At 47.5% G+C, this 23171-nt stretch overlaps 1 protein-coding gene and 1 long non-coding RNA gene across 5 annotated transcripts in view; one reads left to right on the top strand and one right to left on the bottom strand.

Annotated features, from left to right (window-relative positions):
• The window catches only part of LOC127005246 (cell adhesion molecule Dscam2-like), a 137945-nt gene that overhangs the window by 110062 nt on the left and 4712 nt on the right, over nucleotides 1–23171 (top strand). For 2 of the 4 annotated variants that reach the window (XM_050874013.1, XM_050874015.1), the window contains exons 13-33: nucleotides 971–1132; nucleotides 3878–4162; nucleotides 9449–9568; nucleotides 12677–12847; nucleotides 13027–13168; nucleotides 13598–13746; nucleotides 14649–14786; nucleotides 15281–15578; nucleotides 15845–16023; nucleotides 16546–16689; nucleotides 17090–17248; nucleotides 17690–17901; nucleotides 18168–18243; nucleotides 18351–18495; nucleotides 19205–19332; nucleotides 19763–19880; nucleotides 20164–20282; nucleotides 20393–20587; nucleotides 21042–21188; nucleotides 21477–21626; nucleotides 22034–22249. In XM_050874013.1, coding sequence (XP_050729970.1) covers nucleotides 971–1132; nucleotides 3878–4162; nucleotides 9449–9568; nucleotides 12677–12847; nucleotides 13027–13168; nucleotides 13598–13746; nucleotides 14649–14786; nucleotides 15281–15578; nucleotides 15845–16023; nucleotides 16546–16689; nucleotides 17090–17248; nucleotides 17690–17901; nucleotides 18168–18243; nucleotides 18351–18495; nucleotides 19205–19332; nucleotides 19763–19880; nucleotides 20164–20282; nucleotides 20393–20587; nucleotides 21042–21188; nucleotides 21477–21626; nucleotides 22034–22249 — 3453 coding nt within the window. Of the gene's footprint in view, nucleotides 1–970; nucleotides 1133–2375; nucleotides 2661–3877; nucleotides 4163–9448; nucleotides 9569–12676; nucleotides 12848–13026; nucleotides 13169–13597; nucleotides 13747–14648; nucleotides 14787–15280; nucleotides 15579–15844; nucleotides 16024–16545; nucleotides 16690–17089; nucleotides 17249–17689; nucleotides 17902–18167; nucleotides 18244–18350; nucleotides 18496–19204; nucleotides 19333–19762; nucleotides 19881–20163; nucleotides 20283–20392; nucleotides 20588–21041; nucleotides 21189–21476; nucleotides 21627–22033; nucleotides 22250–23171 lie in introns of all 4 variants that reach the window. The other 2 variants (XM_050874014.1, XM_050874016.1) reach the window with 2 other exon arrangements.
• LOC127005247 (uncharacterized) lies at nucleotides 6032–9486 on the bottom strand. Its single transcript, XR_007758405.1, has 3 exons — nucleotides 9357–9486; nucleotides 8915–8992; nucleotides 6032–8791 (listed from the first exon to the last, which is right to left on the bottom strand). It is a non-coding gene; the product is annotated as an uncharacterized LOC127005247 (long non-coding RNA).

The raw sequence follows: 23171 nt of genomic DNA, 5'->3' as shown, positions 1-23171 counted from the left end.
AGAGAGGATTTGATACTAAGCTGTTCTCCAGAGGTTAAAGTAATAAAAGAGGAGGAGGAGGAGGAGGAGGAGGAGGAGGCCGTCGTCATGGAGAGAGAGAGAGAGAGAGAGAGAGAGAGAGAGAGAGAGAGAGAGAGAGAGAGAGAGAGAGAGAGAGAGAGAGAGAGAGAGAGAGAAGAGAAGAGCAAAGCCTCACTAACCACTCCATCTTGTCCCTATTCACCTCCTCGTAAAGTCATTTCCAACCTTACACCTCACCTTCCCTTCACTATCTTTTCCTACCTTCATTTACAACGCCATTCCTCACCTCACAATCTCCTCACATTCTCCTCCTCACCATCTCCTTATAAGCAAACCTCGTATCTAATCTTCATCATCTTCATTCTCAACCTCCCTCACTACACACCGTCGACATTGCCAGCCCTGGAAAAGACAGTGATAGATAGATAGATAGTCAGGTAAAAGGAAAGACAGATAGAGATAGAGAGAACAAGAAATCATTAGGAACACCTGAGGCTTTGGAATGACAAGGTGATTCTAATTCGTTTCCTAACCCAACCTTCCACGTAAGCCCCATCATCAGCCCTCCCCATCCTTCCCCCACAACCTCCATCTTGCCAATCCCTTCCCTGTCATCCCTCAACACTCCCTTAAACCAACCTCCCACTCAAGCCCCATCATCAGCCCTCCCCATCCTTCCCCCACAACCTCCATCTTGCCAATCCCTTCCCTGTCATCCCTCAACACTCCCTTAAACCAACCTCCCACGCAAGCCCCATCATCAGCCCTCCCCATCCTTCCCCCACAACCTCCCTCTTGCCACTCCCTTCCCCCTGATCCCTCAACACTCCCTTAAACCAACCTCCCACTCAAGCCCCATCATCAGCCCTCCCCATCCTCTCCCCTCAACCTCCATCTTGCCATTCTCTTCCCCATGATCCCTCAACACTCCCCTTCCATGCTTCCTCAGACGGCGTGCGGCTTCCAACCAGTCACCGGCAGCGGGTCCACGCCAACGGAACCCTGGTGGTGGAGCAAGTGACGAGGGACTCCGACAAGGGGGAATACGCGTGCACGGCCAGCAATAGAGCGGGCCGGCAGGACACGCAGAAGCTCAACGTCCGTGTCATGGGTAGGTCAGGTAGAGGTAGAGGTAGTTGTTAGTGGTTTCGGTGTGATGTTTGGGCTCTATGGGTCCTATGGAAGCATCTGTGTTACTGTTTTTGTTTTGTTTTTTTATTCCTCAAAGTTGCTTTTTTGGGGGCACTGCATAATGTCTCTCTGGGATGTATGGTAGGAAGGAAAAGAAAGGAAAAGAAAAGCTAACGTTAGAGCGAGGAAAAGACATTGAAGAGAAGAAAAGTAGACAGGGAAAAAGGACAAAAAGAACAAGGTAGGAAGGAAAAAAAAGGGAAAAGAAAAGCTAACGTTAGGGAGAGGAAAAGAAATTGCAGAGAAGAAAAGCAGACAGGGAAAAAGGACAAAAAGAACAAGGCAGGAAGGAAAAGAAAGGAAAAGAAAAGCTAATGTTAGAGAGAGGAAAAGAAATTGCAGAGAAGAAAAGCAGACAGGGAAAAAGGACAAAAAGAACAAGGTAGGAAGGAAAAAAAAGGAAAAGAAAAGCTAACGTTAGGGAGAGGAAAAGACATTGAAGAGAAGAAAAGCAGACAGGGAAAAAGACAAAAAACAATAAAAAAAAATGAGAATAAACCGAGACAAAAAAAAAAAGAAGAAAACAAATGTATGGCATCTCTCATAGCAACTTTTGGGACCTACGCGAGTTAGTGACGGTCATGGATAGGTTTGGATTCCCTCAAGGCAGCTTCTGTGGCCCACGACCTTTGTTTTTTGGGGGGCTCAGAAAATCATTTTGACTCTGTTGGTCGTGGGTAGGTTTGGGTTCCCTCAAGGCAGTTTTTAAGGCCTACGACATTTGTGATCGGGTTCAGGAAGGCATTTACGGGGTTCATTGTTGTGTCATGGAGGTTTGCAGTGATTAAATGAGTTCGTAAGTAAGTTCTATTGGTGTAAGCGGGATTTTCAGGCTCTGTTTGGGTATCGTGGGTAGGACGTCCCGGAGTGGTTTCGGGATGTGTGGCTATTTTAAGGAGATTTTGGGTGCTTGTAGGAGCTTTAAGGTAAGTTCTAATAGTTTAAGTGGGTTTGAGATTCAGTTTTGGGGTATTGGGGTTATATTTCAGGGTTCGCGGCTGTGTTGGAAGGTTTGAAAAGGTTGAAAGCGCTCTAAGGTAAGTTCCAGTTCTTTAAGGGACGTTTTGGGGGTTCCTAAGGCCCTTGAGTGGGTGCCCTGGTTCTTGGTGTCCTTGAGGCCGGTGGGTGTCGGGCTGACGGGCTTGGGCGGGCTTGTGTTGCAGTGGCGCCGGTGCTGCAGCCTTTCCACTTCGAAGAGAACCTGCAGGCCGGGGACCGCGCGGGGGTGACGTGCCTGGTGACTAAAGGGGACCCGCCCGTCACCTTCACGTGGGAGAAAGATGGGCGGCCGGTGGCGGAGGTGGGCGACGTGACCATCAACGGCCTCAACCACTTCTCCAGCGCTCTCATGATCGGTCGGCTATCCGCGCAGCACACCGGCCGTTACACCTGTCGGGCTGCTAACCACTGGGCGCAGGTGGAGCACTCCGCTGACCTCGCTGTGAATGGTACGCCCACGCCCAAGATGATCCTCTCCACCTCCATCACCACCACCTCCTCCACCACCTCGAGGTTGAACACGGCGCACCATAACTACAGATACAACTACTACTGTTACTACTACTGCTTCTACATGCTACCCGATGCCTCTTCTTTCCCTTTGTTTTCTTCCAGGACGAGCTGACGTGTGAGTGTTTGACCTGCTACTTACCGCGACTGTATCCTCCTCCTCCTCCTCCTCATGCCTCTCCAAATACCCCTCCTCAGTCCTTCTAAACTTCCCTTCCTCAACCCCGGAACACATCCACCGAATACCCCTTTCTCCAAGTACCCCTCCCCAGTCCCTCTTTACTTCCCTTCCTCAACCCCGGAACACATCCACCGAATACCCCTGTCTCCCAAGTACCCCTCCCCAGTCCCTCTTTACTTCCCTTCCTCACCCCGAACACATCCACCGAATACCCCTGTCTCCCAAGTACCCCTCCCCAGTCCCTCTTTACTTCCCTTCCTCACCCCGAACACATCCCCGAATACCCCTTTCTCCCAAGCACCCCTCCCCAGTCCCATATCTTACCCTTACCTAATCTCCCTCTAAACTTCCCTTCCTCAACCCCGGAACACATCCCTCCAAACACCCCTTTTTCCCAAGCACCCCTCCCCAGTCCCATATCTTACCTAATCTCCCTCTAAACTTGCCTTCCTTACCCCGGACACATCCCCTCTCATCCCCCTTTTGCCCCGCCTTCTCGCAGTCTGTCCACGCAGGCCCAGAACCTGCCTCCCCTCTTGAGTAACCTGTACCTCCTCCTCCTCCTCATCCTCTTCCAGACCACGGCAGCCTGCGCAGGACACACACCCAATATACAGGCTTGAGACGCCTCGTACTCTCGTGGTTGGGGTCAAAGAGGAGGTCAGTCGGTTCCTTATGAGTGTGTGTTTAGCTTCATGGTACAGAAGAAGGGTCACACTACCACCAGGGTCATCAAGCTACCCCTGGAAATGCCCACAAGCTCCTATGAAAGCCTTGTCAAATATATGAACATGAACCTAAGTGATTTTAGTGACGTGTAGCAAGCTTCCCAACCACGAGTGTGTTAAGTGTCCCAGCCTTCACCCTAACACACCCCCTTCCCCCCTTCCACACACCCTGTCGCAGGCTACCTTGGTGAGTCCCTGCCGGCGTGAGGGAGCGAGTGGTGTGAGTGTGTGCGTGTGTGTGTTGCAGTGCCGCCGCGTCTGGCCCAGCTGGTCTTCCCGGAGGAGACTCGCGCGGGGATGCGAGCTCAGGCCAGCTGTTTTGTGCAGGAGGGAGACCAGCCGCTCACCCTCACCTGGCGGAAGGACGGACGCCCGCTCGACCCCCGCCTCGAGGTCCGCGTCTCCACCATTGACCCCTACACGTCCATCCTGGTGATCGACCGCGCCGCCGCCGCCCACACCGGGAACTACAGCTGTGTGGTCGCCAACGCCGCCCGCACCGCCACTACCTCCGCCCGCCTGACCGTCAGCGGTAGGCGGCCGACCACTCCATGACCTCAAATGACCTGACTTCAGTATGACCTAAGGATGACTTGGAGTTGAGGGCCGCCCATGTGTGTGTGTGAGAGGGGTGACCTGACCTCATTTGACCCTCTCTCCCTCTCACGTGGTGCCCCCCCTCATGACTGATTGGTGACTGGTGACTCGTGGAAGCAAGGTCTTAAGGTCACGGGGTCAAAACGTCAAGATCAAACTCACATAACCTCGTCACTTTAAAGGTCATTCATGCATTGATCTCCAGTTGACCGTATCATGACCTTGCCTCCCTCACACATGGGGTCTCATTCACTGACCCTAAACTGACCTCTGATGACCTCACCCCTCCCCACACCGCCACAACACAACAGCTACACCCCCGGACAGCCTGGCATGCAACACAGGGCAACACACGGACCCCTCCACACCACACACACACACACACACGCACACACGCCTTGACCCTACTGGAGTCTGTGCTAACCAAGTGTTCCTCCGGCGATTAGATCATGCTTATGTCTCTCTTGACTGGCTAGGTTCCTCTCTCTCGTTCTCATGGAAGTTTTCTTTGTGATTATTTTATTGCGGGTAGAAACCACTGGGCATCTATTTTCTGTATCTGGGTCAGGGTATCTGTTTCCGCTACCCTCCTTGTTTTTTTTTTTCCTGTTCTATCAGATGTTTATGACTCTTGTATATCTGACTAACTGCTTTCCTTCCATTTCCTATCGGATAGTTACGATTCTTGTCTCCATATCTCCATCCGGCATTTGCCTCTGATTGGGGTCACTTTTATCTGTGTTGTTATGTTCATTCCTCTGTTCGTCTTCTGGGTCCCGACAACGCCTGACAAATGTTTCTTAGGCATTTGAGGAACACTTGGTTTAAACGGATCACAGTGACTTGGAGGTGGGACAAGGGAAGGGGAGGGGAAAGAAAGGAAGGGGAAGGAAGGAAGGGGAGAGGAAGAGGCACTGTATCCCGTAAGAATGACTGTATGTTTTAAGTGCCTCCCCCTTCCTTTCCTTCTCCTTCCTCTTCCTCTTCCTCCTCCTCTTCCTCCTCCTCCTTCCCCACCCCCCACCCCCACCCCCGACTCATGACTGTATATACATAGGCGCCTTGCTCTGATGCTTTCCCCTTTTGTACACACACACACACACACACACACACACACACACACACACACACACGAGTATACTTACACACTTAGCAGCAAAACAATAGTCTCAAATACATACATACATACATACACACACACACACACACACACACACATTTAAAAGGTCATACGCACAAGTCATTAGCTAAATACACATAAATCATTAGCTGTCAACACACACACACACACACACACACACACACACACACACACACACACACACACACACACACACACACACACACCCCCTCCCCCCCCCCCCCTCCTCATCACATCTGTATATATGAGGACCCTTATAAGCATGCACCTCCCCTCCTCCTCCTCCTCCTCCTTCCTAACACACAACAGCTTCCTCTTCCTCCTCCCCTATGCGTCTAGTCCCCTTCCTCCTCCTCCTCCTCCTCCTCCTCCTCCTCCTCTTCGCCTCATGATGCTAAAGAGTATTGTATTAGTAAAAAAAATTGGTCTTATGCAAATTTATTATCTATGATCTTCCTTTTTAGTGTCTTGTAAGTATGTGATATTTTCCTTCGTTTTTTCCTCCTAGTTGTATGTTTTTTGTCCTTTTTTTTCTTTTCTTTTTTAATTGTACCGAGTGTCGATATTTTTTTTTTTTTTTGCGTATGGAATGTTGAAAAATAGTGCTAATTCGTGTGTTTTTTTCGTTTTTTTTATATTTATAGTGAGTGTTTTTTTTTCTAAGCTTCCTCAAATGACTGTGTTTTTAGTGACTTACGTATATATCTGTTGGAAGTTGAAGTCTGTTAGTAGAGTTTTCCTTTATTAGAGAGAGAGAGAGAGAGAGAGAGAGAGAGAGAGAGAGAGAGAGAGAGAGAGAGAGAGAGAGAGAGAGAGAGAGAGAGAGAGAGAGAGAGAGAGAGAGAGAGAGAGAGAGAGAGAGAGAGAGAGAGAGAGAGAGAGAGATTCTTGTGTTGCTGAAATAGTATTGTGTTTTATATAGCGTGTTTTTTTACAAGCTTACCCAAAGGACTGTTTTTTTATGAAGTTTGTCTATTGGAAGTTAAAATCTGTTATTAGTGTTTTCTTTTTTAATTAGAGAACCATTTATTTTTATTCTTGTGTTGTTGAAATAGTGTTGTGTTTTATATAGCGTGTTTTTTTTTACAAGCTTACCCAAAGGACTGTTTTTTTATGAAGTTTGTCTATTGGAAGTTAAAATCTGTTATTAGTGTTTTCTTTTTTAATTAGAGAACCATTTATTTTTATTCTTGTGTTGTTGAAATAGTATTGTGTTTTATATAGCGTGTTTTTTTACAAGCTTACCCAAAGGACTGTTTTTTTATGAAGTTTTTCTGTTGGTGATGATTTTTTAGAGAACTGTTTTTCTGATCGTGCTTCTGCTGCTGTTGCCAATGCCTTTTTACGCTCATAGACTTTCCCCCATAGGACTGAAGGCTCGTTTTTTTGTGGTGGCAACACTGTTTTGCATACCAAGACCTTTTGAAGAGCTGACGATAGTAGTAGTAGTAGTAGTAGTAGTAGTCCAGTCCTATAATAGTTAAATGTAGCTAAGTGTAGTTTTGACATGGTTTGAATAGTAGCTAATTTCCTTTTCATAGTAAAGAATAAGTGAGGGTAGGTTTGTCCCAAGAGTAGTTTTGCCATAGTTTTAGGAATAGTTTTGTCATAGTTTTAGGAGTAGTTTTGTCTCGTGGTTTTCTTTCACAGTTAAGTAAGTCCTGAATAGCTTTGTCCCAAGAGTAGTTTTGACCTAATAGTAGTTTGACGTAGTGTATAATTGTAGTTTCTTTCCACAGTCAAGAGTAAGTCACTGAATGGTCAAAAGGTAGTTAGTCAAGTATAGCTGCTATGGTCTGAAAAAGTAGTAGTTATTCAATGGTTGGTTTAAATTCCTCATAGTTTTAAGAGAGGGTTTATATTCCTATGTCCCACTATGATGTTTGTGTCCATGAAAGAAGTATTAGCGCACTAGTAAAATTAATATCAATGTCACCACAATAAAAAAAAGTAGAATGAATAATAAAAAAACATCAACATCCATCATATTTCGAGTTAATAAAGAAGAGCAGATTCGAGAGAGTAGACAAAACATCAACATCTATCATCTAACCTTCGAAATAACCAAGACATCAACCTAACCCCATCTAGACTCCTTAACCTCACAACCTACAGCGCTAACCCGTCATATAGAGAATCATAACCCAATCAAAACAAACACAACCCCTAATCTTACCCTCTAAAAGAACTAACATATCATATCAACCTTAACTAGACACCTCATAAGCACCCGAACCTCAAGATAATGATGAGCACAGAGTCGAGAGAATAGACAGAACATCAACATCTATCATATTTCGAGTTGATTAATAATGAGCACAGAGTCGAGAGAATAGACAGAACATCAACATCTATCATATTTCGAGTTAATAAAGAATAGCAAAGTGTTGATGGCCTAGCAAAGAGAGAGAGAGAGAGAGAGAGAGAGAGAGAGAGAGAGAGAGAGAGAGAGAGAGAGAGAGAGAGAGAGAGAGAGAGAGAGAGAGAGAGAGAGAGAGAGAGAGAGAGAAAAAAAGTTAGTTGCCAGTCATTCCCTCTATTACAAGTCACTACAAAAATTATCAGCGCCACAAATTCAATTAACAGACGAGGAAATTTACTAATGGAGCGTAAGTCACATTCATTAGATCTCCGTCACAATGCTTTAATTTTTTTTTTTGCCCTAGACGAATATTGTGTTTTTTTTAAAGTAATGAAAACAAAATCTATCGCAAAAGAATGGCAATGTTTTTACGAATTTTCTTTAAGTGGTAAAAATATAATGAGTCACAAAAAAGACTGATATATTTTAAAAGGTCTGTTATAGCCACTTTGTATTTCGTCTGCTGCCTTACTTTGCTAATCTTTCAACTAACACAAATTGAACAGGTAGGATGAGGTACACATAGGTAGGCAGGCATACGCATTCAGTCATCGGTTTAATAAAGAATAATCCGTTTCATAACATTATAGAACTAATTTTAATCTCAGTCATAACCTTTCAATTAACCTGGACATCTAACTAACCTCATCCAGACACCTTAACCTCACAACGTATAGCGCTAATCCATCATATAGAGAATCGTAACCCAATCAAAACCTCTCTAACCCCCAATCTTAACCCTAAAAAAAACCTAACATATCAGATCAACCCTAACTAGGCACCTCATAAGCACCCCAACCTCACAACGTACGGTACTAACTCATCCTCTGTTCCCATGCAAAAGCTTCATAACCCCAAACTTAACCACTACAAGAACTAATATATCAAACTAACGCAAGTCAGGCCGCTCAACCTCACAACCTACAGGGTCAGCATAACCTCTACGGCATTATAACCCATTCAAGGGCATTCTAACCCCAATCTTAACCTTCAGAAGAATCCAAATACCCAACTAACCTACTCTAATACCCCAACCTCACAACCTACAGTGTCAGCATAACCTCTAGGGCATTATAACCCATTCAAGGGCATTCTAACCCCAATCTTAACCTTCAGTAGAATCAATATACCCAACTAACCTACTCTAGTCACCCCAACCTCACAACCTACAGGGTCAGCATAACCTCTACGGCATTATAACCTATTCAAAAGCGTTCTAACCCCAATCTTAACCTTCAGAAGAATCCAAATACCCAACTAACCTATTCTAACCACCCCAACCTCACAACCTAGTGTCAGCATAACCTCTAGGGCATTATAACCCATTCAAGGGCATTCTAACCCCAATCTTAACCTTCAGAAGAATCCAAATACCTAACTAACCTACTCTAACCACCCCAACCTCACAACCCAGTGTCAGCATAACCTCTAGGGCATTCTAACCCATTCAAGGGCATTCTAACCCCAATCTTAACCTTCAGAAGAATCCAAATACCCAACTAACCTACTCTAATACCCCAACCTCACAACCTACAGGGTCAGCATAACCTCTAGGGCATTATAACCCATTCAAGGGCATTCTAACCCCAATCTTAACCTTCAGAAGAATCCAAATACCTAACTAACCTACTCTAACCACCCTAATCTCGCAACCTACAGTGCCAAGTTATTCTGTAGGGCCGCCGTGGCACCGAACTCTAACGCTCTCCCCCTCACAGTGCCTCCCGCGTGGGTGGTGGAGCCAGCCAGCACCAACGTGGCCCTGGGCGGCTCCGTGGCCCTGCACTGCCTCGCCAAGGGCTTCCCCAACCCCGCCGTGGCCTGGAGCAAGGAGACAGGTGCGTGGAAGAATGGGGAATGAATGGAGGGAAGGGGATGGGTGTTAGAGAGGGAAAGGGGAGGGAGGAGGGTGGGTGAAGGGAGGAAGGAAAGGGGAAGGGATGAGAGAGGCAGAGGGAAGGGAGATTGATGGGTAGAATGAAGGAAAAGAATGGAATGGAACAGATGGAATGGAAAAAGGAGAAAAACCGGGAATGAGAAAACAAGAAATAAGAAATATGCAGAGAAAGAGAAAGAAGAAAAGGAGAGTGAAGAAAAGAGAGAGAAAAATAACGGGTAATACAAGAAAGGGAGGGAAAAAACAGTGAAGAGAAAGGAGAGAAAATAAAGGGAATGAGAGAAAAGGATGAAGAGAAAGAAGGAAGGAAGAAAAGGTTGACTGAATAAAAGGGAATAGAAGCAGGAAATAGAGAAAATGGATAGGAAAATAAATAAATAGGAAGAATAGGAAAGGAGAAAAAAATGATGGGAGAAACGAAAAGAAAGAAAGAAAGGAAGGACATGGAACTGATAAAGAAGGAAGAGAGAGAAAAAGAGAAAGAAGAGGAAGAGGAAACATAATAATAAAAGTAAATAAATGGAGAAATGAGAGAAACCAAGAGAGAGAGAGAGAGAGAGAGAGAGAGAGAGAGAGAGAGAGAGAGAGAGAGAGAGAGAGAGAGGAAACAAATAATAAAATAAAATAAATTAAAAAAATGAGAGAAACCAAAAGAAAGAAAGAAAGAAAGAAAGAAAGAAAGAAGAGAAAAAAGAAACTAATGATAAAGAAAACAAATGAAGGAATAAAAAACAAAGCAAAAAAAAGAAGAAAGAAAGAAAGAAAAACAGAATTAAAGAGAAAAAATGAAAAAAATTAGAGAAACCAAGAGAAAGAAAGAAAGAAAGAAAGAAGAGGAAACGAAAGGAATAAAAAGCAAAAAAAGAAAAAAAGAAAAGCAGAATTAGAGAGAGAGAAAAAAAAATGGCTCCAGTCTAATCCTCCTCTGATCGAAAGCCGGGAAGGAAGGGATTCGGATCTCATTTACTGCGGCGAGGAGGAGGATTAACTTCTATTGATAAGGGATTCGATACTACATTCTACTGCTTCCCCGCCGTGTCTGTCTGTCTTGTTTTGTCTTGTCTGTCTTTGTTTGTCTTAGCTTATGTTTTTTTGTTTTTGTTTCGATATATTTTTGTTTTTGTTTTCTTGTTTTTTGATGATTTTTTCTTCGTTTATTCTCATTTTTTTGTTTTTTTTCGCTTCATATTTCCTGTTTTTTTCCTGTTTTTTTTTCTTCATGTATCTTGGTATTTGACACACACACACACACACACACACACACACACACACACACACACACACACACACACACACACACACACACACACACACAGAACCTCCCCCTCCCCCCACACACACACAAACAAACAAACAAACAATCAAACAAGACAGGGAAGTGAAAGGGGAGAGAGAAGAAAGGAAGGGGAAGGAAGAGAAGGGAAGAAGGGAAGAGAGAGGAAGGGGAAAGGAGGGAAGAGAGGAAAGAGAAAGAGAAGTAGGGAAGGGACGAAAGGAAGAAGGGAAAGGGGAAAGGGGGGAAGAGAGGAAAGAGAAAGAGAAGTAGGGAAGGGAAGAAGGGAAGAGAGGAAAGAGAAAGAGAAGTAGGGAAGGGAAGAAGGGAAGGAGGGAAGAGAGGAAAGAGAAAGAGAAGTAGGGAAGGGAAGAAGGGAAGGGGGGAAGAGAGGAAAGAGAAAGAGAAGTAGGGAAGGGAAGAAGGGACGAAGAGACGAAGGGAAGAGAAGAAGGGAGGTAGGAGAAGAGACAAGGAGAAAACAAACAAACACAAACAAACACACAAACAAAAAAACACAAACACAAACACAATAAAACAAAAAAACACAAACAAAAACACACAAACACAAACACAAATAAAACAAAAAAGAAAAAAACACAAACAAACAAAACAAACAAATACACAAACAAAACAAACACAAACAATAAAACAAAAAAGAAAACAAAAATAAACACAAACACAATAAAACAAACAAACAAACACACACAAAAAAACCCCACGATGCATTCTATCCGCGCTCTGCTCTTTTGTTTCCCGGGATAGACACCTCATCATAAGGGGATCAAACCCGATACAGATGGACTTGAATCCCCCTCCTCCCCTACCCCCAACCCCCCTTCTCTCTCTCTCTCTCTCTCTCTCTCTCTCTCTCTCTCTCTCTCATGCGGCGTAATAGTATTCAATCCCTTGCCGAGAGAGAGACAGACAGACAGAGAGAGAGAGAGAGAGAGAGAGAGAGAGAGAGAGAGAGAGAGAGAGAGAGAGAGAGAGAGAGAGAGAGAGAGGGGGGGGTTGAACGTTAAATAAAAGCGATAATGGTACGAAATGAAGCGTTCAGTTCGTTAATTTCGTTACGTTCGTTCGTTTGTTCGTGTGTGACTGACGGAATGAGCGAGAGTTAAAGGTAAATTATGAATGTTATTTTTTTCCTCGTTTTATTTTTTATTTTTTATTTTTTTATTTGGGAAGTGACTGACTGTGTGTGTGTGTGTGTGTGTGTGTGTGTGTGTGTGTGTGTGTGTGTGTGTGTGTGTGTGTGTGTGTGTGTGTGTTCCCTGTCTTTCTCCCTCTCACATATTCCTCCCCTACTCCCCCTTCTTCTTTCCTCCCCTTCCCCTATTTTTTCCTCCCCTCCCACACACACCTTCCCTCCCTTTCCTCCTTTTCCCCTCCCTTTCTTTCTTTCCCTCGCTGCTTTATCACATCCCTTATCTCCCTTTCCCTTCCTTCCCCTTTTTTTCCTTCTTTCCTTTTTTCCTCCGTTTTCTCTTTCCCTTTCCTCTTTTGATATCCTTTTTCTCCCTCTCCCTCCTTCCCTTCATCCTTTTTTTCCCTTTTTCTCTCCTTTTTCTCTTTCCCTCTCGTCTTTTTTTCTTATCCCTAATCTTCCCCTTCCTCCCTCCCCTTTCCCTCCCATTCCTCTCTTCCCCTACTCTCCCTCTCTCTTTCCTTTCTCTCCGCTCCCCTCCTCTCCCTTTCCCCTTTCCTTCAGTTTTGTTTAGTTCCCCTCACACACCAACCACACCCATCACATTCCCCTTCCTCACCCCACAGTCTCGGGCGAGTTCGTGGGCGTGGCTACAGGGGAAGGGGGCGTGTCTGGCTGGGAGAACGGCACGCTGATGGTGAGCCACGCGGAGAGGAGGCATGAGGGGCGCTACCTCTGCGCGGCGAACAACGGGGTGGGGTCCGGGCTGTCCAAGGTGGTGGCGCTGAGTGTGAATGGTGAGTACGGGGTGTGGGGGAGACGGTGGATATGGTGGGTTAGTGTTTAAGTGAATTAGAACATAACATAAGGAGTCTACAAGAGGTTGGCCTATCATTCATTATCTAACCAATTACATAACTCATTAACTCACTCACTCACTCTCTTTCTCCCTCCCTCACCCCCCACCCCACCCCAGAGCCCCCGTGGTTCAGCGTCCGTAGTCAGCGCCAGCAGGTGGTGGTGGGCGGGTCCGTCACGCTGAGCTGTGAGGCACACGGCGACGCGCCCCTCACCGTCACGTGGACCAGAGGCGGCGCTCCCCTGCCCACGCTGCCCAGGTGTGTTGTGATGACCCTCTCTCTCTCTCTCTCTCTCTCTCTGGTCCTGGTCTCGGTTATATGATCTTACCTGTGTTTTTCTTATTAGTCTTTTTTTCCAGTTTTTTCGTGTTTTTCTTTTCATTTCTTATTCTTTGTCCTTTTTTATGCATTTTACATCTTTATTTTAGTTTCTTATCTTCTTTACTCTTTCTTTTTATTTATTTTAGCAAGTGTCTTTATATTTTTTTTCAGCTGTTTATTCCTTTATCTTCTTTTCTTTCTTCTACTTTCTTTCTTTTGCAAATTTATGCTTTCTTTTTTCTTACAATCTTTTTCTCTTATTTATTTTGCTCAACGTAATTATCTTATATGACCACCACCACCACCACCATTACTCCTCCTCCTCCTCCTCCTCCTTCTTCACCCCCGCCGTCACCCCTTCCACAGGTACGGGGTGTCGGAGAGAGGCACAGACGGGGGCCAGGTGTCGGAGCTCACCCTGCGCGCCACCCACATCACCGACACGGGCACCTACACTTGCACCGCCACCAACGACCACGGCTCACTCGCGTCCGACTTCGTGCTGCTCGTCCAAGGTAAGATGATTCAGGGGCTGAGGAACCTCCCATATCAAAATAGGCTGAAACATCTAAACTTACATTCACTAGAGAGACGAAGAGTGCGGGGAGATCTGATAGAAGTATTCAAATGGGTCAAGGGTTACAACAAAGGCGACATAAGTAAAGTACTGAGAATTAGCCAGCAGGATAGATCTCTCAGTAATGGATTGAAATTAGAAAAGTATAGATTTAGGAGAGATATAGGCAAGCATTGGTTTAGTAATAGGGTGGTGGGGGAATGGAATAGACTCAGCAATCACATAGTTAGTGCAGGGACGATAGCTTGTTTTAAGAGTAGACTGGATAGCTACATGGACGAGGACGACAGGTGGCAGTGAGGTGTGGGTGCAGTAAGGTGACGGGGTACTGGTGCGTGCATAGTACCGCCGGTAAAACGAGGATCAAGCCTCCACCTGTGCCCCTGAAACTACACCTCACCCACCGTGAGTAGTGGGGGGGATTCTGGAGCTGCCCTGTGTAGGCCACCCGGCCTCTTGCAGTTTCCCTGTGTTCTTATGTTCTTATGTTCTCTCTCTCCCCTTTCCTCTTTCCTTTCCTTTCCTCTTCCCATATCCTCTCCTCCCTCTCCCTCCCTTCCTTCCGTTCTTTCCTTTCCTCTCCTTCCCTTCCCTTTCCTTTACCTCTATTCCCGTCTTCTCCCCTCCCTTCTTCCCCTCTCCTCTCCTCCCCCTTTCCTTTACATTCTTTTGCCTCTCCTCTCTCTCCCCTTTCCCTCTCCTCTTTCCATTTCCTCTCTTCCCTTTCAACCCCTCTTTTCCCTCTCATCCCCCTCTCTTTTTTCCCTTTCCTTAACGCTATGCCCTTCTCCTGTCCTCTCTTCCCCTCCCCCTCTTCTCTTCCCCCCTTCCCCCCAACAGACGTCCCCGGCCCCCCCTCTGGACTGGCGGTGGGTGAGGAGGGGTCCCGCCACCTGACCCTCTCCTGGATGCCCCCGGAGGACTCCAACGCCCCCATCACCGCCTACATCATCACCTTCGACGCACAGCACTCCCTCAGTAAGTCACCCGTCACCCGCCTGTCACCCGTCATCCATTTCTGTTCACCCGTCACTCTGTTTTACTTAGTTGGTCTGTACTCTCTTAGTAAGTCACCCATTCATCCATTCATCCACCCATCACTTTGTTCATCCACTGTCATCCATCACTATTCTTCCATTCCTGGCTATTTAGCGAAGTTTCTCTCTCTCTCTCTCTCTCTCTCTCTCTCTCTCTCTCTCTCTCTCTCTCTCTCTCTCTCTCTCTCTCTCTCTCTCTCTCTCTCTCTCTCTCTCTCTCTCTTCTCTCACTCCCTCTTATCATCTCTTCTCTACCCCCTCCCATCATCTCCCTCATCTCCTTTCAGTCCTCCCTTCCTTCCGTCATCTCATCTCATCTCTCCCTCTCTCTCTGTATAATTCTCCCTTCCCTCATCTTCTCCTTATCTCCCTCTCATCATCTCTCCTCTACCCACTCCCATCATCTCCCTCATCTTCCTCCTCCTCCTCCTTCAGTGGTGGGGGGGCCGCGTGAGGTGACAGTGGACGGCGACCAGAAGAGGGTGCGCCTGGAAAGTCTTCAGCCGGCCACGACCTACACGCTGGCGGTGGTGGCGGAGAACAGGGTGGGACGCAGCCAGCCCTCGCCGCCCCTCACGGCCGCCACGCACGAGGAGGCGCCCACTGGACACCCCCAGAACGTTGTAGTGGTGCCGGTCTCCTCAACGGCCCTGCAGGTGACTTGGGAGCCCCCGCCTGAGAACCTGACTCATGGGACCATCCTGGGTTACTACCTGGGGTTCAAGGACGACAGGTGAGTAAGGGGTGAGTAAGGGGTGTGTAAGAGTGAGTAAAGGGAGGGGAAATCAGGGATGAGTAAGGGATGTATGTGATGAATAAGTGGTGGAGATGTGAGATCCCACCCATCCACTCACTCCATTTATCCACCTATCTGTTTTTCCTCCTCCCCTTCTTCCACCTGCACAGACACCCCTCCACGCGTCCCACCCAACTTATGGTATAAATCAACAAAGAATGACCTCACTTTTACAGCCCTGCCCCTACCTTCCCCATCCACAGCGAGGGTGAGACAGGGGCGTACAACTTCACCACAGTGGGGGTGGACGGCGCAGGGGTGACCACAGCCTCCCTCTCCGGCCTGCGCCCCCACGCCAGCTACTCTGTGGTGCTTCAGGCCTTCAACTCCAGGGGTGCAGGACCAGGCTCGCCCCCCGCCCTCGCTACCACCATGGAGGACAGTGAGTCAAGGATGCTGTGTAGGATCCTGTGAAAGAGTGTGAAAGGATGCCTAGGTTGAAGAATGATTGAAGGATATGGGAATGTGTAGGATATGATGTGGGTGAGTGGGAAGGATGGATTGGAAGGAGTAGGATGCTTGTAGGATAGTGGAGGTGGATTTATGATGCTGAAGGATACTCTAGGATGATGTAGGAGGATGTAGATTGTTGAAGGATAAGATGATGTAGGATGATGTTAAAGATTGTAGGATGTTGCAGAATGCTGTGTAGGAGTGTGAAGGATGGTGTAGGAGTATGTAGGATGCTGTGTGAGGGAAAAGGATACTGTAAGATGTTAGAGGATGATGTAGAACTTTTTATTAATTCTAGGATGTTGAAGATATTGAAGGATTTAGGCCCATTGTAGGATCTGGTAGGATTCTGTAGGATTTAGGCTGATTTTAGGATGATTAGGTTCAGATGTAATATTTTCTCTCTCCCCCTCCCCCCCTCTCATCCCCCCCCCTCCCTCCTCCCCCCCAGAGCCCAGCGCACCCCCCGGCCACGTGACCTGTGAGAGCGTGACCTCGACTACCCTGGAGGTCACCTGGTCACCCCCGCCCCCCCGCGCTCGCAACGGCCTCATCACCACATACAAACTGAGCTACGTCCACCACCCTCTCCATGGTGTGTGTGTGTGTGTGTGTGTGTGTGTGTGTGTGTGTGTGTGTGTGTGTGTGTGTGTGTGTGTGTGTGTGTGTGTGTGTGTGTGTGTGTGTAAGTGAAATGTGGTTGGCTGTGACCGTAGAGTTTTTTTCCTTATTTTTTTCATCTTTTACTTTTTTGTTTGTTTTTTCGTTGAGTTTTTTTCTTATTTTTATGTGTGTGTGTGTGTGTGTGTGTGTGTGTGTGTGTGTGTGTGTGTGTGTGTGTGTGTGTGTGTGTGTGTGTGTGTGTGTGTGTGTTTCAAGATTTCAAGATTTCTCATTCACTTAATTCTCTCTTTTCCATCTTCTTTCTCTCTTCTTCCTCCCCCATTCCCTTCTTCCCTCTCTCCCCCATTCCCCATTCCCCTCCCAATCCCCAGGGGGCGGCGACGGGGGCGGCAGCATCATGAGGAAGGGGCAGCGGGCCACCCTAGACACCCTGACGCCCTTCACCAACTATAGTGTGAGCGTTGCGGCTTTCACCAAGGCAGGGCAAGGCGTCTCCTCCCCGGCGGTTATGTGCACCACGGATCAGGATGGTAAGGGGGTGAAAGGATGTTAGAAGGGGGAGAAAAAAGGGTGTGCAAGGAGGTGTTTGAGAAGGGTGAGAGGGGAGAGAGAGTAGAGGGTGATGGGGTGTTAGTGGGTGAGAAAAAAGGATGTGCAAGGAGAGAGAGTAGGGGGAGAAGGGAATGAAGGAAGAGAGGAAGAGAAGGAGGATGAAAGGAGAGAGAGAGAGAGAGAGAGAGAGAGAGAGAGAGAGAGAGAGAGAGAGAGAGAGAGAGAGAGAGAGAGGAAGAAATAGGGAATAGGAGAAAATGGAGATAAGACGGCAGACTACTAGAGGGAAATAGATAGACACTGATAAATAGGAATAGAGAACAGAAAGAGAGAAATGGAGGTAAAAAGAGAGAAAGAAGAATTGATAAAAAGAAATGACTGTACCTTCTCTCTCCCCCCCCCCTCCCCCGCCCCCCCAGTCCCCGAGGCCCCAGCACGTGTCAAGGCCGTGGTGTCAGGTCCCCGCGCGGCCGTTGTCTCCTGGGGTCGTCCGTCTCGCCCCCACGGCACCATCACCCGCTACACCGTCCACTGGCAGCCGGCGGGTGGGCGCGGGGGACCCCACAGCCGCCGGGTGGAGCCGCATCTCACCCACCTGTCCCTGCATGACTTGTCCCACACCACGTACAAGGTGAGCGGCCCGTTTTGATTAGTACCCTTTTGCATCTTTTATAATTACTTTCACATCTATTTTATTATACGTCGCGGCCTGCTGTGCTGGTAGGCTTCTTCCCGGTGGGGCCTGATGGTCGGCCCTGCTCGTTCTGGCCGAGGCGTGTGTTTATAGTGGCGCCATCTGACCTAATTACCCTGTGTTTGGCTGATTTCTCTCACCTGTCCCTGCACACCTTCTCTGTCACACCTGGATCGCTAATCAGTCCCATCTTCCCTCGGCAGGTCTGGGTGACAGCCTCCACCAAGATGGGCGAGGGTCCCCCCAGCCCCGGCACCCTGGTCAAGCCCTCGCACACAGGTGGGGGAATACCCTAATACCAGGCCCTGCATATATACATACATACATACATAAGACATACATACCTTTTCCACCCTTTATTATTTTTTCGTCCCCCGCCCCCACAGTGCCCGCTGGTGTCTGGTCAGTGGGCGGGAACCTGACGGCGGCGTGGAAGGAGGACGTGAGCTTGGCCTGCGGTGCCGTGGGAGTGCCGGAGCCCTCTCTCACCTGGACACACCTGCGCAATGTGATCTCCGACAAGCACGAGAGGTGAGGCATGGGAGCAAGCGGTGTTTTATATTAGAGGGCAAAGCGAGGAGGTAGCTAAAAAAAAGGAAAACAAAAACCTGCTAAATAGAGGAACTTAACCCGTCCGCTGCGATTGGCACGGATTTTGCCTTCACTGGTAGCCTGGTAACATATGCTCCCAGGTCCTTCTGTGCCTCTGTGGTGGAGGGTGGAGTGTTTCCCATGTGGTATTGGTGTGCTGGATATCCCTTCACTGGTAGCCTGGTAACATATGCTCCCAGGTCCTTCTGTGCCTCTGTGGTGGGTAGTGGAGTGTTTCCCATGTGGTATTGGTGTGCTGGATATCCCTTCACTGGTAGCCTGGTAACATATGCTCCCAGGTCCTTCTGTGCCTCTGTGGTGGGTAGTGGAGTGTTTCCCATGTGGTATTGGTGTGCTGGATTTCCCTTCACTGGTAGCCTGGTAACATATGCTCCCAGGTCCTTCTGTGCCTCTGTGGTGGGTAGTGGAGTGTTTCCCATGTGGTATTGGTGTGCTGTATTTCCCCTCCCAAGATGCATGACCATACATTTTTCTTCACTAAACTGGAGCAGCCATTTTTTGTTCCACTTCTGTAGCTTGGTGATGTCTTCTTATAGGAAATCCGCAGTCAAGGGGTTAAGAATGGAGGCAGAAGTAAAGCTTGACCTCCCTCCCTTGCTGAAAAAAAAAAATCATTCCTCCGACACAGGTTCAAGATCCAGCCGGACGGTACGCTCACCCTGGCGGACATACAGCGCACCGACAGCGGCGAGTATGTCTGCACCGCCACCAACAACCATGGCGTAGATACCGTCACATACAACTTGACGGTGCTGGGTGAGTGAGGGTGTTCGGGGGGGGTTAGGTTAGGTTGGGTTGAGAGGGAGGAGCGATGGGTGTGTATGTGTGTATGTTTGTTTGTTAGGATGTGTATGAAGGTTCTGTGTGTATGAATATATGTGTGTGTGTGTGTGTGTGTGTGTGTGTGTGTGTGTGTGTGTGTGTGTGTGTGTGTGTGTGTGTGTGTGTGTGTGTGTGTGTACCTTCTACTATCACACATATCTTGTTTACCTCATTTTCTGTGCTTGTTTTGTTTGCGTATGTGTGTATGTCTGTTCCTTCCTCCACTCCACATCACTCCACTTGCCTCCTCTCCTCCACTTCTTCCTTCAGTCCCTCATATGTGTGTGTGTGTGTGTGTGTGTGTGTGTGTGTGTGTGTTTCGTCTCTCTAATGCACTAATTCTCCCTCCACTCTCTTCCACCAGTTCCTCCGTCCGCGCCTTCCCTCCACGTGACGGAGACAACCGCCTCCTCCATCCGGGTGCAGTGGAGCGTGGAGGACACGGGGGGGGCGCCACTCCAGGGGGCAACACTCCACTACCGGTGAGAGAGAGAGAGAGAGAGAGAGAGAGAGAGAGAGAGAGAGAGAGAGAGAGAGAGAGAGAGAGAAAACGTTAACTTATATATACATTTAATAAGTACAAAATCCCTACCATTAACTTATTTGTTTTTCTTTTTTCTTCTGCGTATGTCTGTGTGTGTGTGTGTGTGTGTGTGTGTGTGTGTGTAAGAGAGAGATTAAGAGAGTTAGATATTGCCACTAACATATTTTTTCCTTCTCCTCTTCCCTGTGTGTGTGTGTGTGTGTGTGTGTGTGTGTGTGCAGGTCCGCGGGGGGGGAATGGGTGACGCAGAAGGTGGGGGGGGAGCACCGGTCCTACACGGCAACTGGACTTCGCTGCGGAACACTCCACCACTTCTATCTCACCGGCCACAACTATATTGGTGAGCAAGAGAGAGAGAGGAAGAGAGAGAGGGAGAGGGAGAGGGAGAGGGACACACCACCAGGCTCCTCTCCACCACCATTTCTCACCAATACGTCCCCTTCCACACAGGCACAAGCTCTGCATCACGAACGGAGGCGGCTCGTACGAAAGGTCGGCCCCCGGAGGCGCCCCCACAGTTCCAGTTCGTGACCACCAACAGCTCCCAGGCGACCCTATACCTGGCGCAGTGGGGCGATGGCGGCTGCCCCATCACCCACTTCAGCGTTCAGTACAGGAAGGCTGATTCGCGACACTGGACGACAGGTGCGTGTGACGATGGTGTAGTTACCTGTTGAGTGTACCCTAGATCATCTCTCTACCTGTGGGGTGTGGTTTAGGCTCTTTATTCAACCCGGCACCAGCGGGGATCATGTTTCTTAGTGGTCCCTCTAAGCGAGAAAAATGAGAAAAAATCATCACTCACACAAACCATTTCATAATATATATCAAAGCATTTGTGATCATTTTATGCAGCATCTATTTTTTGGGGTTTATATCATGGCATAAATTTGGCCCGTTGCTGCTACACGGTAAAGCCACAAATTTGGCCCGTCGCTGCTACTGGTTTAACCCTCAGACGGCGGCGGTATTTGAAGACTTCCGTAGCTCCTGTATCTTAACAACCTAAACAGCCTTACCTCAACGACCATACCTTAACCTTACCCTGATGACCTTACCCTAGCCTTACCCTACAACTCACCTCCTCCCTTCATTGCAGTGGGTAGTGAGGTGTCGCCTGCTCGGACATACGCCGTGGGTGGGCTTGAGCCGGGCGTGAGATACGAGCTCCGGGTGACCGCCCACAACGCAGCGGGGGCCACGCCTGAGCGCTACACCCTCATCACACCCGGACTGGGCCTGGCGGGTGGGTGTTAGACCAGAGAAATGGGTGTTGGGCTGGGAAATGAGGTTGATTGACTAAAAGAAATGGGTTGAGATGATAAACTAATTGGGTTATTGAATTAAAAAACGGTCTTGGATTTAGAAAAAGGACGTAATCAGGAGCTGGATTTCATGAGTAACAAAAACAAAACAATGAGAAACAATACAATAAAAAGTAAACAATAAAAAAACAGTGGAGTAAAACTATTACAAAAAAAAAAAAAAAAAAATCTTTCCACCACCACCGCTGACCTCTCTATTGTCACAGCAGGCATGGGTGTGGGTACCGGAGGGATGGGGTGGGGCGGCACTCCCTCGGCCGCCCCCGTCTGGCGCGACCCTCGAGTGCTGGTGCCGGCCGCTGTCTCTGCCCTGGCCCTGCTGCTCACCGTCACCACCGTTTGTGTTTGCATCAGAAAGCGTGAGTGTTGGGGAGGGGGAGGGGGAGGGGGAGAGGTATTTGATGCCTTTGGTAATAAGTGTCTATGCAGAATCATGGGGTGTTGCTGGAATGGCTTTTTGTTACGCTGGGGACTACTCCGTGAGACTGATTCAGCACACCTTTATTGCCTGCATAGCCCATCACCACCAACTCTGGCTATACAGGCACGTGGCACGCTGCCCAGAAGCCAACCCTGCTCATCAGGTTATCTGTGAGAGCCCTAAGTGGAGGAGGCCAAGGGGATGCCCACAGTGTGTGGCCCCAGGTCGGGCATTGTAGGATGGGCAAGGTGACATGGCCCCCAGGACATACGCCTTCATTGATTGATTGATTTTCTTCCTTTTCCTCCTCCTCCTCTTCCTTAACCCTCTCTTCTTCCCCTACAGGTCCCCAGAGTAGTGGTGGGGGTGGGCCAGAGGGGGGCGGCGGGGACAACCTGACAGGGGGCGACGAGGATAAATCAGCCCTTCAAGCGCGAGAGGAACAGCAGCAGCAGCAGGGGGGCCAGTACACCACCGTCCGCCGCCCCGCCCCCACGCCCCCCCAGCACCACCACCACCCCCACCCCCACCACCCCCAACACCACCCTGGCGACACCACCGGTCTGAGGGGGTTGGGGGCTGTCTGTTTGAGTTGTCTGTCTGTCTGTCTGTCTGTCTGTTTGTTTGTGTGTTTGTGTGTGTTTGTGTGTGTTTGTGTCTTTTTTTTGGGTGGGTTGGTAGTAGTGGTAGTAGTAGTAGATTCAGAAAAAAAAAGTATGACACGATTAGTATTTACATATTTATTTTATTTTATTTTACTTTATTTTCATTAAGTACAACTATAATGTTTTAAAGCTTTTTTATTCCTATTTTCAAAAAGTACATTACTAATATTTTTTTTTCACCTCACTAAAGTTTCAAAAAGTACGACAACAATATTTTTTTCGTCATCTGAGTTATTTTTTATCATATTTTCAAAAGGTACTACATACACTACATTGATTTTCTATTTCTTTTTTCTAATTTTCTAAGGTTGTATTTGAACCGAGTGCCTTTTGTGTGATTGAGAATATTGTAGTGTTCAAAGTCTTCAATATTTTCAAGTTCAGCATTGTATTTCTTTTTTCTAATTTTCTAAGGTTGTATTTGAATCAAGTGTCTTTTGAGTGACTGAGAATATTGTAGTAATCAAAGTCTTCAATATTTTCAAGTTCAACATCAACACCAGCTCACAGAAAACACCACAAACTACTTATTTTTTAATTTTCTAAGATTATATTTGACTCGAGTGTCTTTTGAGTGACTGAGAATATTGTAGTGTTCAAAGTCTTCAATATTTTCAAGTTCAACATCAACACCAGCTCACAGAAAACACCACAAACTACTTATTTTTTAATTTTCTAAGATTATATTTGACTCGAGTGTCTTTTGAGTGACTGAGAATGTTATAGTGTTCAAAGTCTTCAATATTATCAAGCTCAACATCAACACCAGGTCACAGAAAACACCACAAACTATTTATTTTTTAATTTTCTAAGATTGT

The sequence above is a fragment of the Eriocheir sinensis genome, chromosome 29, assembly GCF_024679095.1.
Source record: "Eriocheir sinensis breed Jianghai 21 chromosome 29, ASM2467909v1, whole genome shotgun sequence".
NCBI lineage: Eukaryota > Metazoa > Arthropoda > Malacostraca > Decapoda > Varunidae > Eriocheir > Eriocheir sinensis.
This window is presented reverse-complemented; position numbering and strand designations above follow the sequence as displayed.